The sequence below is a fragment of the Benincasa hispida genome, chromosome 11 (assembly GCF_027475165.1).
Source record: "Benincasa hispida cultivar pf3 chromosome 11, pf3_genome.v1.1, whole genome shotgun sequence".
In the NCBI taxonomy this organism is placed as follows: Eukaryota; Viridiplantae; Streptophyta; class Magnoliopsida; order Cucurbitales; family Cucurbitaceae; genus Benincasa; species Benincasa hispida.
In genome coordinates this window covers 54,696,812-54,711,355 of record NC_143488.1, presented here as the reverse complement: position 1 = coordinate 54,711,355, position 14,544 = coordinate 54,696,812, and the positions used below count along the sequence as shown (strand labels likewise).

Below are 14,544 nucleotides of genomic sequence, written 5' to 3'. Positions count from 1 at the left end.
ATCTAAAATCACTTCTCAATTGATTACTACAACAAGATCACCTAAATTCCGACTTTTTAATTCAGTTTCCTTTTATTAATATATATATATATATATACCAAGTTCTCTAACGAAATTTTCAGTTTTTTTATTCAAAAGATTACATCTTTAGTCTTTAAATTTTCAGTAGAAGCTTACCACCGAGAAATGCAATATTTCATTTTTTTAATATTAATAAATTATTATTTAAAAAAAGTGAAAAGGAAATGGAAATTTCCCGTAAACATTCTCATGGGAAATTCTATTTTTCGGTCTTTTCTTTTTTCTTTCTTTTTTTTTTTTTGTTTCAATTTCAATTTCAATTTTTGTTTTTGGCTGAAGCTTTTAGTTTGATTTTATTTTTAATCAATTTCATTTCTAAATCTTTTTTTTATTCGTAAGTTCAAGTTAAAACTTATAGGAATCGTCGTACAGGGATAGTTTAAGTTTTTTCTTCTAAAAAAACAAATTAGAATTTACACCGAAAATTCCTTTTTAATTTAATATAATTAAATTTTTAATTTTTAACCTTTTTTTAAATAAGAAGAAAATTACTATTATTATAGATATCTCATATCCAATGTTATTTAATTTATTGGGCTTGATTTCTGCCGATAATAAATATTTTTCTATTTGTAAATACATTTCTTTCCTTATGTGAACCACCATTTTTTTATTTGCTATTATACCATAAATATCTTACTAATATACCATTTTTTATATCTATTAAAAAAAATACAAATTTTATTCTATCATTATTTTTTAAGTGAGACTTTGCCGCTCAAATGAGGAACAAAAGATTTAAAACTAAAGGTAAAGTTGAGGTGACTTGAACGAGGGATAATATGGTATTTTCTTATGTGGGATTCTCCATTTAAAATCTGAAAAAGTAAGAAAGACGTTAAAAAAAGAAGTTTTTTTAAAAAAGATGTTATTTTTGTCCACTCAAAAGCTTTTTGGGTTAAAAATAGTATTGCTTTTATGATTGGGGGTGTTTGACTCACCAACATGAGATGAATTTATACCAACTCAATATTTAGCCCACCAATTTGTTGGGTTTTATGTCCTAAAACTCGTGGTTTGTAAACATTAGAACTTATTCTGAGAATTCGATAAAGTTATTGTTGAATATATTGTTTTTTAGAAATCCAATAAACCTAAGTCCCTTGACTATATTATATGAGTACTTGAACTTTATGTGGAGACATACAAATGGATCAAGTTCAAGTAAATAGTCAGAATGATCTATAGTATATGAATAAGATTGGGTACCTTATTTTGGTAACACTATTGGGTGCGACCTACTCTGTAGTTGTTATAAAGTGTTGTAAAGTGCTGCATACGAAATGATCCTAATTCGTGCATGTTGAGACATGAGGAGTGGGAGTGTCCTGTGCAAATGAGTTTTGTACAAGATCGGACCACGAAACTTGTCACTCTTACTTTATAACGTTGTTTAATGTTTAAGACTGACAATTTCAAAGCGATGACCTAGATAACTTAACCTTAATCCTGAGCTAACTATGAACTCCTGTTTATTCAGGATTATCCTTTGATCTGCAAAGGGTGAGAGTAGACCAATTGCCTCTGCTTGATAAGCTTACCAATTTGGGGATAAGACCGGATGAATAGCTGGGAACATAGGGTGCAAGAGGGAATTCACTCCTAATTGATTAGGGTTAGTAGAGAGGTTGTTCCCTTCAAGTGCTGGTTTTGGGTCTTGAACAAGAGGTTTCACCCTCTCATTGGCCTGAGAGGGATTCGATTTTTTGATTGGATCACAAATCAATTGTTCATTAGGGGATCAGTGAAACTTAAGGAACAAGAGATAATTACGGGGGTAAAACAGAGATTCGACCTAACCATTATTACGAGCAACCTGTGAAAGGTTAACTTACTAATCATGGTTATATCGAGTGGACATAATATATCTACAGTGAGGGGAGTTCAGCTATGGGCTTTAATGGAATCACCCATTAGTTAACAAATGGGGGTTAGATCGGTCTAATGAGTTTAGCCGATTAATCTCGGATTGTTGGAGCCCGTGATCTGTAGGTCCGCGAGGTCCCCCTACTAGCTCGTAAATGGGTACGCTTTAGGGTAGTTTGAGAAATGAATTTGAAACGTTGAAATTAAACGGAACAAGAGAATAAATATTTAAATATGATTTAAATATACAAAGATGATTATTGTGCAAAAATTAATTTATGAAATTAATTTAAGAAAATCAATTTTTAAATTAAAAATATTTAAAAGTCTTTTTTTTTAAAATGGAAATTCGTTTGCATGGGTTGCACATAATGGAAAAAGAGTTTTTTCCATTTTCATCATCTTTATGCTCACACACAAACCATGATCTTCTCTACTTTGATTCTCCAAGCATGAGCTACAAGCCATGTACTCCATCTCTTTCCATGTTCATCTTAATATATAAAAAATATTGGAGTTGTTGGAGAAGAGAGGGATATACAGAATTCGGAGAGAAAAATCGCGGAGAAGAAGAAACTGTCTTCTTAAATTTGCTGCTATGAGCTTTCTCTGTTTTTTCACATCTTCAAGCTGTTCTTGAGTCCCACAACTCTCCCTAAAACTCCAAGAGCATAATAGGGAAGGCTTTGAGGGTTCACGTTGATATCAAGTGAAGATAGCAGCTGAACAGACGATTTTCTTGAAGAGTTCTTCAAAGGTATGCTCCAAAAACCCATTTTTATGAATAGCATGCTTTAGTTTTTACCAAAATTAGTGAATTAGAATGCTTATGGATCCTTGATACTTTCGCTGCATGTTGTTTAACTCCAACAATTGGTATCAGAGCATCTTTTAAGCTTTCAATTCAGTCTAATTTTGGCAAGGTGGGTGTTTTTTTCATGAGATATATGAAACTGTTGTAATGCTATGGTTTTCTCTATTTTGGCATTTTAATTCTCTTCAATTTCTCAATTAAATTTGTAATTGGCTCTTGTTTGATGAGCATTTATGTGTTAGCAAGAGACTGTAATTTATTTGGAGTCATTAGAGTTGAAATTAAGATGTAATTGAAGAAACAAACGAAGGAGGTCGAGCTGCTGTTCCAGAGTTTTCAGCTTCTGCTTAAATTTGTTGCTGAGGTCCAGTTGCTAAACGAGCGTTTAGCTCCAGACGTTACAACATGCTTTCATAATTAAAAAACAAAAAGAGCGAGAGACACACCTTTTAAGAACACTTCTTATGTAATCCTCTCGCTCTCGTGAAGAATTGGACAACAATCTCACTCTCATGAGCACTGTTCAACAATCTCTCGCTGTCGCTTCGAACACCTAGCCAATCTCTCGGTGTCGCTTAGATCACGAACAAACTTCTCCACGAACAAACAACCTCTTAGAGGCCACCACTCGGCAACCTTGGTGTTCTCGAAGCGAGAATCCAAGAGGTGTGAGCTCTAATGACTTTGGTAGAGGGTTGGAGGAAGGCAACAATCGAACTAAAAGACCAAGCAAGTAGGAGAATGAATTGTCTATCGCATAGACTTTATGTGCTTGATTGTTTAGAAAAAATCAGCAGGTACGCGATCGTTTAAAAAAAAGCTTGATCGTTTAGAGAATCTTGCTTGGCATGCGATTGTTTAGTAAAATTCTTTACACGATCGTTTAGTCAAAGGTGCTAGTACACCGTTTAGGCTCTCGCTTAGAAGGCTATCGTATAGTCTCTAGTTAGTTAAACAATTAGTAGTAGCACTTAATGAAGCGATTCTTTCCAAAATGAAAAAAAAAAAAAAAAATTCATTTTGTCCTTCAGTTATGAAAATTGAACGTAACCTCCCACTTTCACGCACGGTTAAAGGAGAAAGCACTCACAATTATCACATAATTATTTTAATTATAAATAAATATAATAACTAACTTATCATATTATATTTTTAACCTATAGTTTTAATATCACATCATATGTAACATTTAAACCATAGTCCTTTTCTCCTTTACTTAATATAAATCATATTTATATCAAATTCCTCCAATTAATGTATATCACACATCATATCAATTATATCACATATAATGAACCAGTTTAATTATATCATATATAATCAAACTCCCTCTTGTCAACTTGAACACTTCAAACTGACTCAAAAACTGATTCTCAACTTGAATCCATTGAGCTACCAAGGGGACCTTATGAACCTGTAGCTTGAAGCTTCAACGGTACATGAATAGCTGACTAAACTCTTTAATCACGAAATCCACCATTCGTTAACTGTCGGGCACTTCACTAAAGACATACAACTGCACTCTTCTCACCACAGATATATTTCTGTGTGTCTATCGGATATAACCAGTCAACAGTACGATAACCCTTCACAGATCGCTTGTAAGTACAGCTAGGCCAATTTACCATTTTATCCCTGTAGTTACATTTAACTCCTTAAGTACCACTGATTCCTCTAATGAACAATATATCATAGTCCTACTATGAGTGGACACCTTTCGGGCCATGAGAAGATGTGTGTCGCCACATCGTTCAAGCCCTAGAATCAACCCTTAAGGGAGCAATCTATCTACTTACCCCTGCTTTGGGGAAGGAGTGAATTCCATCTTATGTAGCTGAGTTCCCAACTCTTCAATCAGACCAATCTCTAAAGTGGTAGGTTTGAGTCGGCAATCTGGCCACTCGCACCCATGTAAATCAAAGGACTGCCCTCATAAGCAGGAGTTCCTAACTAACTCAGAATTAAGGTCATGTTACCTATGGTCATCCTTGTTTGATAGGTACCAGCACGCAGCAGAAGCGACGAGGATCGATAAGCACTCTAATTCATTAATTTTGGCAGAAAAGAAAACATGCTCATAACAGAATTTAATGGGTTTCAAGACATATCTTTGAAGAACCATTGAAATCTTGATTTCCAGCTAACCTCCAATTCTTTGTGTAGACCACCATAAGATCTTCCCTACTATTCTCTTGGTGCTCTAGATTGAGTTGCGGGACTCAAAATAAGCTGAAACCAAAGAGAATCTGGAGAAAGTTCACTGCAACAACCCAAATGAAGAACACCTTCTTCTCAAGAATTTTCAGCTAAAAATTCTTTCGGTTGCCTTACTTTAACTTCACTCCAATCTCTTCAATATATTGCAGACAAAGAAATTTGCTGTGTGAGATGCAGCTCATGCTTGGAGTAAATAAAGGTTGAAGATCATGGGTTCTTTGTGAGCAACTTAAAGATGAAGATGAAAATTCTCATTTTTCCTTTTGTGTAATTTCTATTTCCAAAATCTATTTTTTTTAATTTTAAAATCATATTCTATTTCTAAAATCAAAATTTATTAATTTTACAAATTAATTTCATAAATTAATTTTCTAATAAAATTAATAAATAATTATTTAAACAATTCTAATTAATTTAATATCCAATATTAAATTAATTTTACACAATTCCATCTTCATATATTTAAATCATATTTAAATATATATTCTCCAATTCCATTTGATTCTAATTTAAACGTTTCAAATTAACTTATCACGCTACTCTAGAGCTAATTCATTTTTGAGCTAGTAGGGGGACTTCGTGGACCTACAGATCATGAGCTCCAACGATCCGAGATTAATCGGCTAAACTCATTAGACCGATCTAACCCTCATTCGTTAACTAATAGGTCACTCCACTAAAGCCCATAGTTGAACTCCCCTCACTGTAGATATATTATGTTCACTCGATATAACCATGATTAATAAGTCAACCCTTCACAAGTTGTTCGTAATAACGGCTGGGTCAAATATCTGTTTTACCCCCAACGAAATTACCTCTTATTCCTTAAGTCCCCACTGATCCCCTAATGAACAATTATTTTATGATTCAATCAACAAAACCAAGTCCCTCTCAGGCCAATGAGAGGGCGAGATCCCTTGTTTAAGACCCAGAATCAGCACTTAAGGGAACAACTTCTCTAGTATCTCTAAAAATAGGTAAGAGTGAATACCGTCTTACACCCTATGTCCCTAGCTATCTATCTAGTCTTACCCTTGAAATGGGAGGTTTATTGAGCCGACATTGTTGACCCAACCCTCACCTATGCAAATCTAAGGATAATTCCAAATAAACAGGAGTTCATAGTTAGCTCAGGATTAAAGTCAAATTACCTAGGTCATCGCTTTGAAATAGTCAGTCTTAAAAAGTAAATAACGTTATAAAGTAAGAGTGACTGATTTCGTGGTCCGATCTTGTACAAAACCTTTTGCACAAGGATGCCCCCACTCCTCATGTCCCAAAATAAACAAATTAGGATCACTTCGTTTGTAGTACTTTACAACTCCTTGTAACAACTACAGAGCAGGCCGCATCCAGTAGTGTTACCAGAATAAGGTACCCAATCTTATTCATATACTATATATCATTTTGACTATTTACTCGAACTTGATCCACCTTTATGTTTCCACATAAAGTTCAAGTACTCATCCAATAGTCAAAGGACTTTTAGGTTTATTGAATTTCTATCAATCAATACATCTATTCAATAACACCTTTATTGAGTTTTCAGAATAAGTTCCATTTGTTTACATACCACAAGTTTTAGGACATAAAACTCAACAATCCTAATGAAATGAAAGTCTCTATCATGAACGACATTATATAACGAGATTAAACATTTTGTGGTTCGATCTTATACAAACTCCTTTGTATAGGACACCCCCGCTCGCATGTCTCCACATGAAGGATCAGAATTAAACCATCTGTAGCACTTTACAACACTTGTAATATCTATAAAGGGGGTCGTATCCGTAGTGTCACCAAGATAAGGTTTCCCTCCTTTATCCATATACTACAAACCATTTAGGTTATCACTAAGGCATGATCTACTTGAATGTTTCCACATACATGCTTAAGTTACAACGAAAACTAGGGATCTTAGATTATTGGTTTATGGTAAATGCAAATAAAATATCTCATATTGCATAGACAACAATGAAGAAAATATCTCATATTATTACATCACAAGTGTTTGTTCATACAGGTGTTTACAAACTACAAAACCCTACGAGAGTTTGGGCATCAACCCTAATAGATACGACCGACGAGCAGCAAATGACGTCAAAGACAAAGAGAGATGTTAAGAGAAAACCGAGAGAAGTACCCGAATGCGAATAACCGGCTTGTAAACAAAGATGGAATAGGCATTGGTTTGGTTTTAAAAAGTAAGGGTATATCTGGCATTTCACATGTGAAAAAGGTTAGCCATATAAAAATTTTTAGAAAGAGGTCATCCATAGATTTTTTTTTAATTTTTGAGTTATTTTACGAAATTTCCAATCGGTTGAAGGGAAAATTTTCTTCTCATTTGGAAGTGGAATGCCTAAAGGAAAATATAGAAGAATATGCCTCTGGTTTTTCTTCCCTTTCTTTCATTCATGTTAAAAGAAATGTATATCTAATGGCCCATGAAGCAGCCGAAAAGGCCAGGTGCTTCAAGTCGACCGGTGTTTGGTGTGAAAATTTCCCTAATTAGGCTATTTCTATAAACACAAAAGATGTAACTCATTCATTGGCCCATGAGCCTGAATAAAGATGTTACTTTTCAAACAAAAAAAAATACCAATTATCATGATTAATCCGACAATAACTTAGTGGATAAAATGCTAATTATCATCTCAAAGGTCAAAAGTTTGATCTTTTATTTTTATTGAACTAGAAAAGAAACCAATTTTGTCGAAATCCACATCATGGTTGATCATTTCAATTTAGATTAGCTTCCGGGTCACGTTTACTTTAGGAGAAATGTAATAAATCAATGGTAATATGAAAAGTTGGCTCATTTGATTACGTTTGTTGTCATTTACCCGTGTTTCGTTATTGTAAAGAAATGTGAAACCCACTTCCAAGTTTGTAATCAAATAGCATAATTTGAGGTGCAAAAGAGTGATCAATCCGATTACAGTTCAAAATTACGTGAGACCCACCAATCGATGTCGCTACCATTATAGTTGTGGTAGCCCGTTATTGTTATTGTTCTAGCATGATAATTATGAATTTGTCACATTTATTGTTAACGTTATAATTACTGTTTGACCCTTAAGCGTTAAAAATAACAAAAATAGTAAATGTAGCAGATTCATAATTCTAAGTAAACATAATAAAAATCAATCTAATATTACGATTATATTACAACAATTTTCATTATAGATTGGTAAACGTGGCCTTAGTTCGATTTTGTTCAATTTGTTGGTGTCAATCTTTTTAATTGAAGAATTAGGTCACATTTACACCAATCAAAGGTAATCCATCAATGATAATGTAAAAAGTAGGTCTCAATTGATTACTTTTGTCGTTATTTACATGTGTTTCACAATCGTAATGCGTTATGAGACCCACCTGAAAATATGTAATCAAATCGTGCAAACTAATTGAAGAATGAAGAGTTCTCAATATAATTGTGGTTGAAAATTACGTGGGACTCAAGATCTTTATCGTTATATTTATCGTTACCTTTAATGACATTGCTACTATAACGGTATGAAAATTATAAAAAGCAGTAATAGTAATGATAACGATGACGGTAAAATGTGATAGATTCATAATTCTAGGAATGTGACCAAAAACAATTCAATTATACTTGCGATTCAAGCCTATTATGATTATTTCATCAATGAAATTTCATTCTAATTACATCAAATTTTATTACGGATTGATAAATGTGTCCTTAGTTCGATCAATCCATTCAACTTCTTCTTGGCAGGAAAAAAAATAAATTTAAAATAAAAATAAATAAATAAATAAAAACCTCAATTCATCCTCGTACATCCATTTTAGATGGAACGACATTATTGATGAGATACATACTGAAAAAAGACTCACAAAGATAACTTAAAAGGCACAACCGGACTCTCCCACAAAGCCAATTTATTTTGGAAACTAACTAATAGTTGACTAAGAGGGAGAGAAAGGGGAAATCAAAGCCCTCTAGAGAGGACACCGTGGGAAATAAAACTAAACCTAAACTATTTACCGGTACTGAGGTGCAAGTTCTCCTTCCTTGACGATGTAGTTTTGAGCAGGGAATTCTTCTCCTTTGAAGTACCTTTCAAGCATGTCCTTCACTCCCGCAGCATATCGCAACTGCATTATTTCGATAAGGTATCATTAGTAAATATAGCCAACACAAGTGTTAAACATCGACGATCAAAGATTAACAGAAAATGCGTAAACAGTAAAGAATCAACATACAGATTTACGGGATTTACTAACAGTGTGTTAACTACGTCCATGGAACAGAAAGAAAGAGAACAATTTTTATTAGAGAGAACAATTCGGAATATAGAACAAAGATGCCTCTAGGATTAGGGAAGATATATACACACTTTGTTGAATTCTAGGATCGAAATCGTAAATAACACAAAGATGAAAGATTCAAGACATTCCAACAACGAGAACCAAACAAACTGAAAGCCATTGGATAATGAAATTGTACAATTTTTTTTTTAGTACAATAGAGGGTGGGATAATGGTGGGATAATCCGAACTACGGACCTATTGATTACTAACACATACTATATGTTAATTATAGTATAATTGGGCTATGCACACTTTGATGGAATTTTCCATATTTACTTCTTATTTAAGTTTGTATTTGTGTATGTGTTTATCAAGTTTTTCTGCTTTAAAAAGGTTTGATTATATGTTTAACAAATTCAAGGGTCGATTTTAGAAAGATATAAGTATAATAGCGTAAACATCAAGCAAGCGATTTGTGAACCTATTTGAAACAAAATTGAAATTTTAAAGATTTTGTAAATGCGCCTTTTAAATTAATTGATAGCTTAAATTTAAAAAAACCAAACTTAGAATTCAGTCTGTAAAATAAGAACTCTGATTTCCACAAATTGGTGGGAGTAAAACTAAAGGATATACTTCAAAATCTCTTGAAGAGAATGAGAAAATAGTTTCAATGCAACTATACTATACCATACCTGTGCATCAATCGTAGTGCCAGAAATATGAGGTGTCATAGCTTGGTTTGGCATGTAACGCCATGGATGGTCCTTTGGAGCTGGTTGTGGATTCCACACATCACCACTATAACCTGCATAATAAGAACACTTTCAAGTATTAGCCAATAATGGAATTGGGATGAACTTCTTTATTTGACTAAATGATCCATAGTAGGTCATTAAGATGAGTTTTTAGGCTAGATCAACAAGAACCTCCTAGATTATAGATGTAAATTTGACATGGGAGTGTGACAGAAAGACTATTCTCTTCCATCCATGCCCTTTGAATTATTTGAAAAGTAAAACTATCTTACTTTACAGACTAAAAAATGTGTTCAATATTTGGCATTTTTTTTCTATATATTTAGTTACTAAACTTTTGCATGCTTGTCAATTTAGTGTTCTAACGTCAATTGTCTAATTATGTAGCATCTAAAAGTTAATGTGTCACCTCGTAGAAACTAATGTACTACCTTTCATATGTCATATGTTTATAAGTCGGGAGCCAAAATAGTCACTTTGATATTTCTATTTTTAATATATATATATATATATATAACGTATTTGACAAACCGAAGCATCATGTATTGAGTAATTGATATATGCTACCGCAGTGCTAAAGAATTATATTCTGCAATTACCTCCAATGTGTCCACTGTTACAAGCGTCAACAACCGCTTGAGTATCCATAATTGCTCCTCGAGCATTGTTAACAATCAGTACTCCTTTCTTGCACTTGGCAATTCTTTCTTTGTTAAATAGTCCTCTACATCAAAATTTAAGTTGTTTTTAGACATGAATGTCAAGCCTCCAATTTAAAGATAGTATTGTTCACAATTTTCCTTATGGGTCATCATCTCAATTTACACTCCAAAAGTAAAACAATACCTTGTCTTGTCAGTTAGAGGAGTGTTGATGACAAGTACATCACATTTTGGTAGCATTGCATCCAGATCCTCCTCAAACTGTGCTCCAATCTGCTTTTCAAGTTCAGAATCAATCTTGAGCCGGTCATGGTAGAGGAGATTGCAATTGAAAGGTTTCAGCCTTTGAAGTAAAAGTCTGCCAATTCGTCCAGCTCCTACGGTTCCAACCGTCTTGCCCTCAAGATCATAAGCCCTGTGAGCTATTCCAGCAACATTCCATTCGCCATTAATGACCTGGTGGTGTCCTGGTAGGAAATTCCTGACGAGAATGAGAATTCTCATTAGCTCATCCTCTGCAACTGAAACCACATTGCTTCCAGTAACCTCTGCAACTGTTAGTCCAGCAGCAGCAGCAGCATTGAGGTCAACATGATCAGATCCAATTCCAGCCGTAAGAAGCAACTGCAAGTTTTTGGCCTTTTTGATCCTTTCAGCAGTTACATAGGCAGGATGGAAAGGGGTTGTAATGAGAACATGAAGATCTGGAATGTGCTTTTCAAGTTCTGAAACAAGGATGCATAAAACCACATGGCTTCAATTAGAACACAGTTAATACGTAACTAGACGAACTATCCTAGCATTTTCACCGACAAAATTAGATACTTTGAGTTCTTTGGAAAAATATGTTTCACGAGATATTTGGATAGATTTCCATTTGAATTGTAATATAAAATTAAATAATTAAAGACCCGTTCGATAATCATTTAGTTTTTTGTTTTTGTTTTTGAAAATTAAGTCTATAAATCCTATTTTTCATCCATTAATTTTCAAGTTTTGTTGGCTATATTTTTAGAAGTATTTTTAAAACTAAGACAGATTTTGGAAACTAAAAAAATAGTTTATAAAAACTTTTTTTTTCTGAATTTGACTAATAACTCAATTAAAGAACAATGCAAATCATAAGAGAAAAAATAAGTTTAATTTTTAAAAACTAAAAATAAAAGGATAAATGATTACCTTTCAGGTAGAATGTTTACTCATCATAAAATTAATTATCATAATATTAGCGGTAACAAAGTCGTCCTTGTAAAATAGAGAATACAGATAGGCGAATCAGGTAGAACGTTTTGTCAGATGCTTACCACAATCGAGTCCTTCTTTGTCATCAGTAACTATATACTGATGACCTTGAGATTCCAACCATTCGCGTATGCCCAAGGCTCCTTCCACACATCCCACAAAATTAGGGTTCAGAGCTGCATACTCATTAGCCTTGTAAAACACACCGACGATCTTCTTGCTCCCTGCAGAAGCCTGCTCAAAATTAAGGGAGAAATGAAAGCCATTAATTAACTAACTTCAAATTCACAAACCACGATATCAACTTCCAATTATACAGAATTGCTCCCTCCACCTCTCGATCCAGCTCGCAATCACACCAAAACATTAAACACTAACTCAACTTGTTGTTCCGGTTAGAGGCAACGTTTAAAATGTCGATGTCGACGAAAATATCAATAATTTTAAGAAATATCAGTATTAATTTTTTACAAAAAATTTGATGAAAATATATTCATAAAATATTGATTTCGATAGATATTTATGGAAAAATTATAAAAATAAAAAGTTCAAATAAAATACATTTAAATTAAATTAATAAATAAATCTTTTATGATTTCTAAATAAGTTAATATATCTATTATTTATGCTATATTTATATTAGTGTTATTTTTATGATTAATGTTCGTGTTTTGTGGATTTTTTTACGATAAAATGAAATTATTGATTTACCTTCATGTCGATATCGAATTCATGAAAATGTGAAAATATCAATAGAAATATCAATATTTCAATAAAAATTTAATATTATGGTTGAAAATGGATAGGACCGACCAGAAGCCGAAGGAATGCATGCATTCGAAATACATTTTAAAGACGAAGAAAAATCCATAGAAAAACTAAAAGATATTACAAGAATAAATGAAAACCATGGGCCGGTTTTTAAAACCACTGATAGTTTTCATATTATAATTACGAAAAAAAAACCTTTTGAAGTTTATTTTTGAAAAATTTGAAAAATACTATTTACATAGAGTAGTAAATTTTAATATTTTTTAATAGAGATTAATAAAGAATAAATAAAAATTAATAAAGATTAGTTTATAACTAATAAAAAGGGATAAAATTCTTTCAGAAGCCTATATGTGTTTTTTTATCTATGTAAATAGTTTGTTTGTTTCAATAGGTTAAAATTTCTTTTATTTTTCTTTTCCCTATCTTTTCCTTTAATTTCAATTCCAGTTTTGTTTTCTATTTCTCCTACTCCAACTCCCCCCTTTCCCTCTCCATCGTTATTCATCTTTTTCTTTCTCATTTCTCCATCATTTTTCTGATCTCGCTCTCGATTCTTCATCTCTGTTCTTCTTCTTTTCCGTTTTATTTTCTACTTTTTTTAATTTCTGTTTGGCTTAATTTGTGTTTTGTTTATTTCAACACCACCTTGCCGGAGAGATCAAACCGAAGAAATCGACGGTCTCCGATGATCACCCCTAGCTTCTAATAATCTATCTTCACGATCGAAGACTCAAATAAACTTATAAATCACAACATAAATCCTTCCTCGATCGGCCAATCAAACATCACAATCACATAGATACACAAACCAGGCTTCAAGATCGGAAACTCATAAATCAGAAAAGTAACCTTGGATAATCCATAAATCCATCCTTAAATCAATCACACAGAGACACAGAGAGACACAGAAACTAGTCTTCGACTGAAAATAAGAAAACACTTGAGCGATCAAATCCATAAGAAGAACAAATTGGCGGAAGATTCAACTTCCTAACTTGAGAAACTCAACATAAAAACCAGAAGAATCTCAAACTTGGCAATGAACGAAGAAAAAGAAGAGTAGAAATCAAGAAAAGGTAAAATCGCATACATGAAGATTCCTGAGGAGAGGTGATGAGTGAGAGGTTACAGAAGAGGAAAGAGCTCGAATCGCTGCTGTAGCAGCCTGCTTCATCGCCATGATCGCGGTGTGTTGAATCTGTGAGTGAGAAATTTAGTGTAAATGAGAAACTGGTGAACCAGGAGGATGACGATGGGTTGGTTTAGTGTGTGGATAGTTTTTTCTTTTTGTACTGATGAGCCGCGCCTTTATATTAGCGATCCGACCCCACAGGTCACAAATGTGGCATCGGAAGCCAACCCGCCCTTTGCTTTCGCTTTTCAGTTTCAGTCTGCCTTTTCTTTCGTACGCCACCACGACTGTTTTCCTTCACTTCCTTTGCCTTTATTTAATTTTCCCTTTTTTCCTTTTATTTGGAGTCCTTTGATTCTATTTTTCCTTTTCCTTTTTTTTAAATACTATTTTATATAATTTTTTTAAAAAAAAATTAAAAAAAATATCAAACTATTTTAAAAAATAACACAAAAAAACATAGATATTATTCTATCGGCATTTATCACATAGTATTAATTATAGACTTTTATCATTTTATATTATAGACTTCTATTAACATCTATAAAAAAAAAAAAAAAAAAAATTTACTATTTTGTGTAAGTATTTTCTCTTATTTTTCTATTTTTTAAAACCCTTCTTTTATTAAATATTAATTCCAATATTCAAAGGGTAATTCTTTTAAATGATAAATTTTTTTGAAATATAGTAAAATATGACTGTGTATTAATGATACTAATG

At 32.9% G+C, this 14,544-nt stretch overlaps 1 protein-coding gene across 1 annotated transcript; it reads right to left on the bottom strand.

Annotated features, from left to right (window-relative positions):
• Window positions 1-8,733: 8,733 nt before the first annotated feature.
• Window positions 8,734-14,150, bottom strand: FDH (formate dehydrogenase). Its single transcript, XM_039049020.2, has 6 exons — window positions 13,783-14,150; window positions 11,981-12,152; window positions 10,861-11,401; window positions 10,614-10,738; window positions 9,952-10,064; window positions 8,734-9,100 (listed from the first exon to the last, which is right to left on the bottom strand). The coding sequence occupies exons 1-6, from the start codon at window positions 13,870-13,872 to the stop codon at window positions 8,987-8,989; spliced, it is 1,155 nt and encodes a 384-aa protein (XP_038904948.1). The 5' UTR covers window positions 13,873-14,150; the 3' UTR covers window positions 8,734-8,986.
• Window positions 14,151-14,544: the final 394 nt, after the last annotated feature.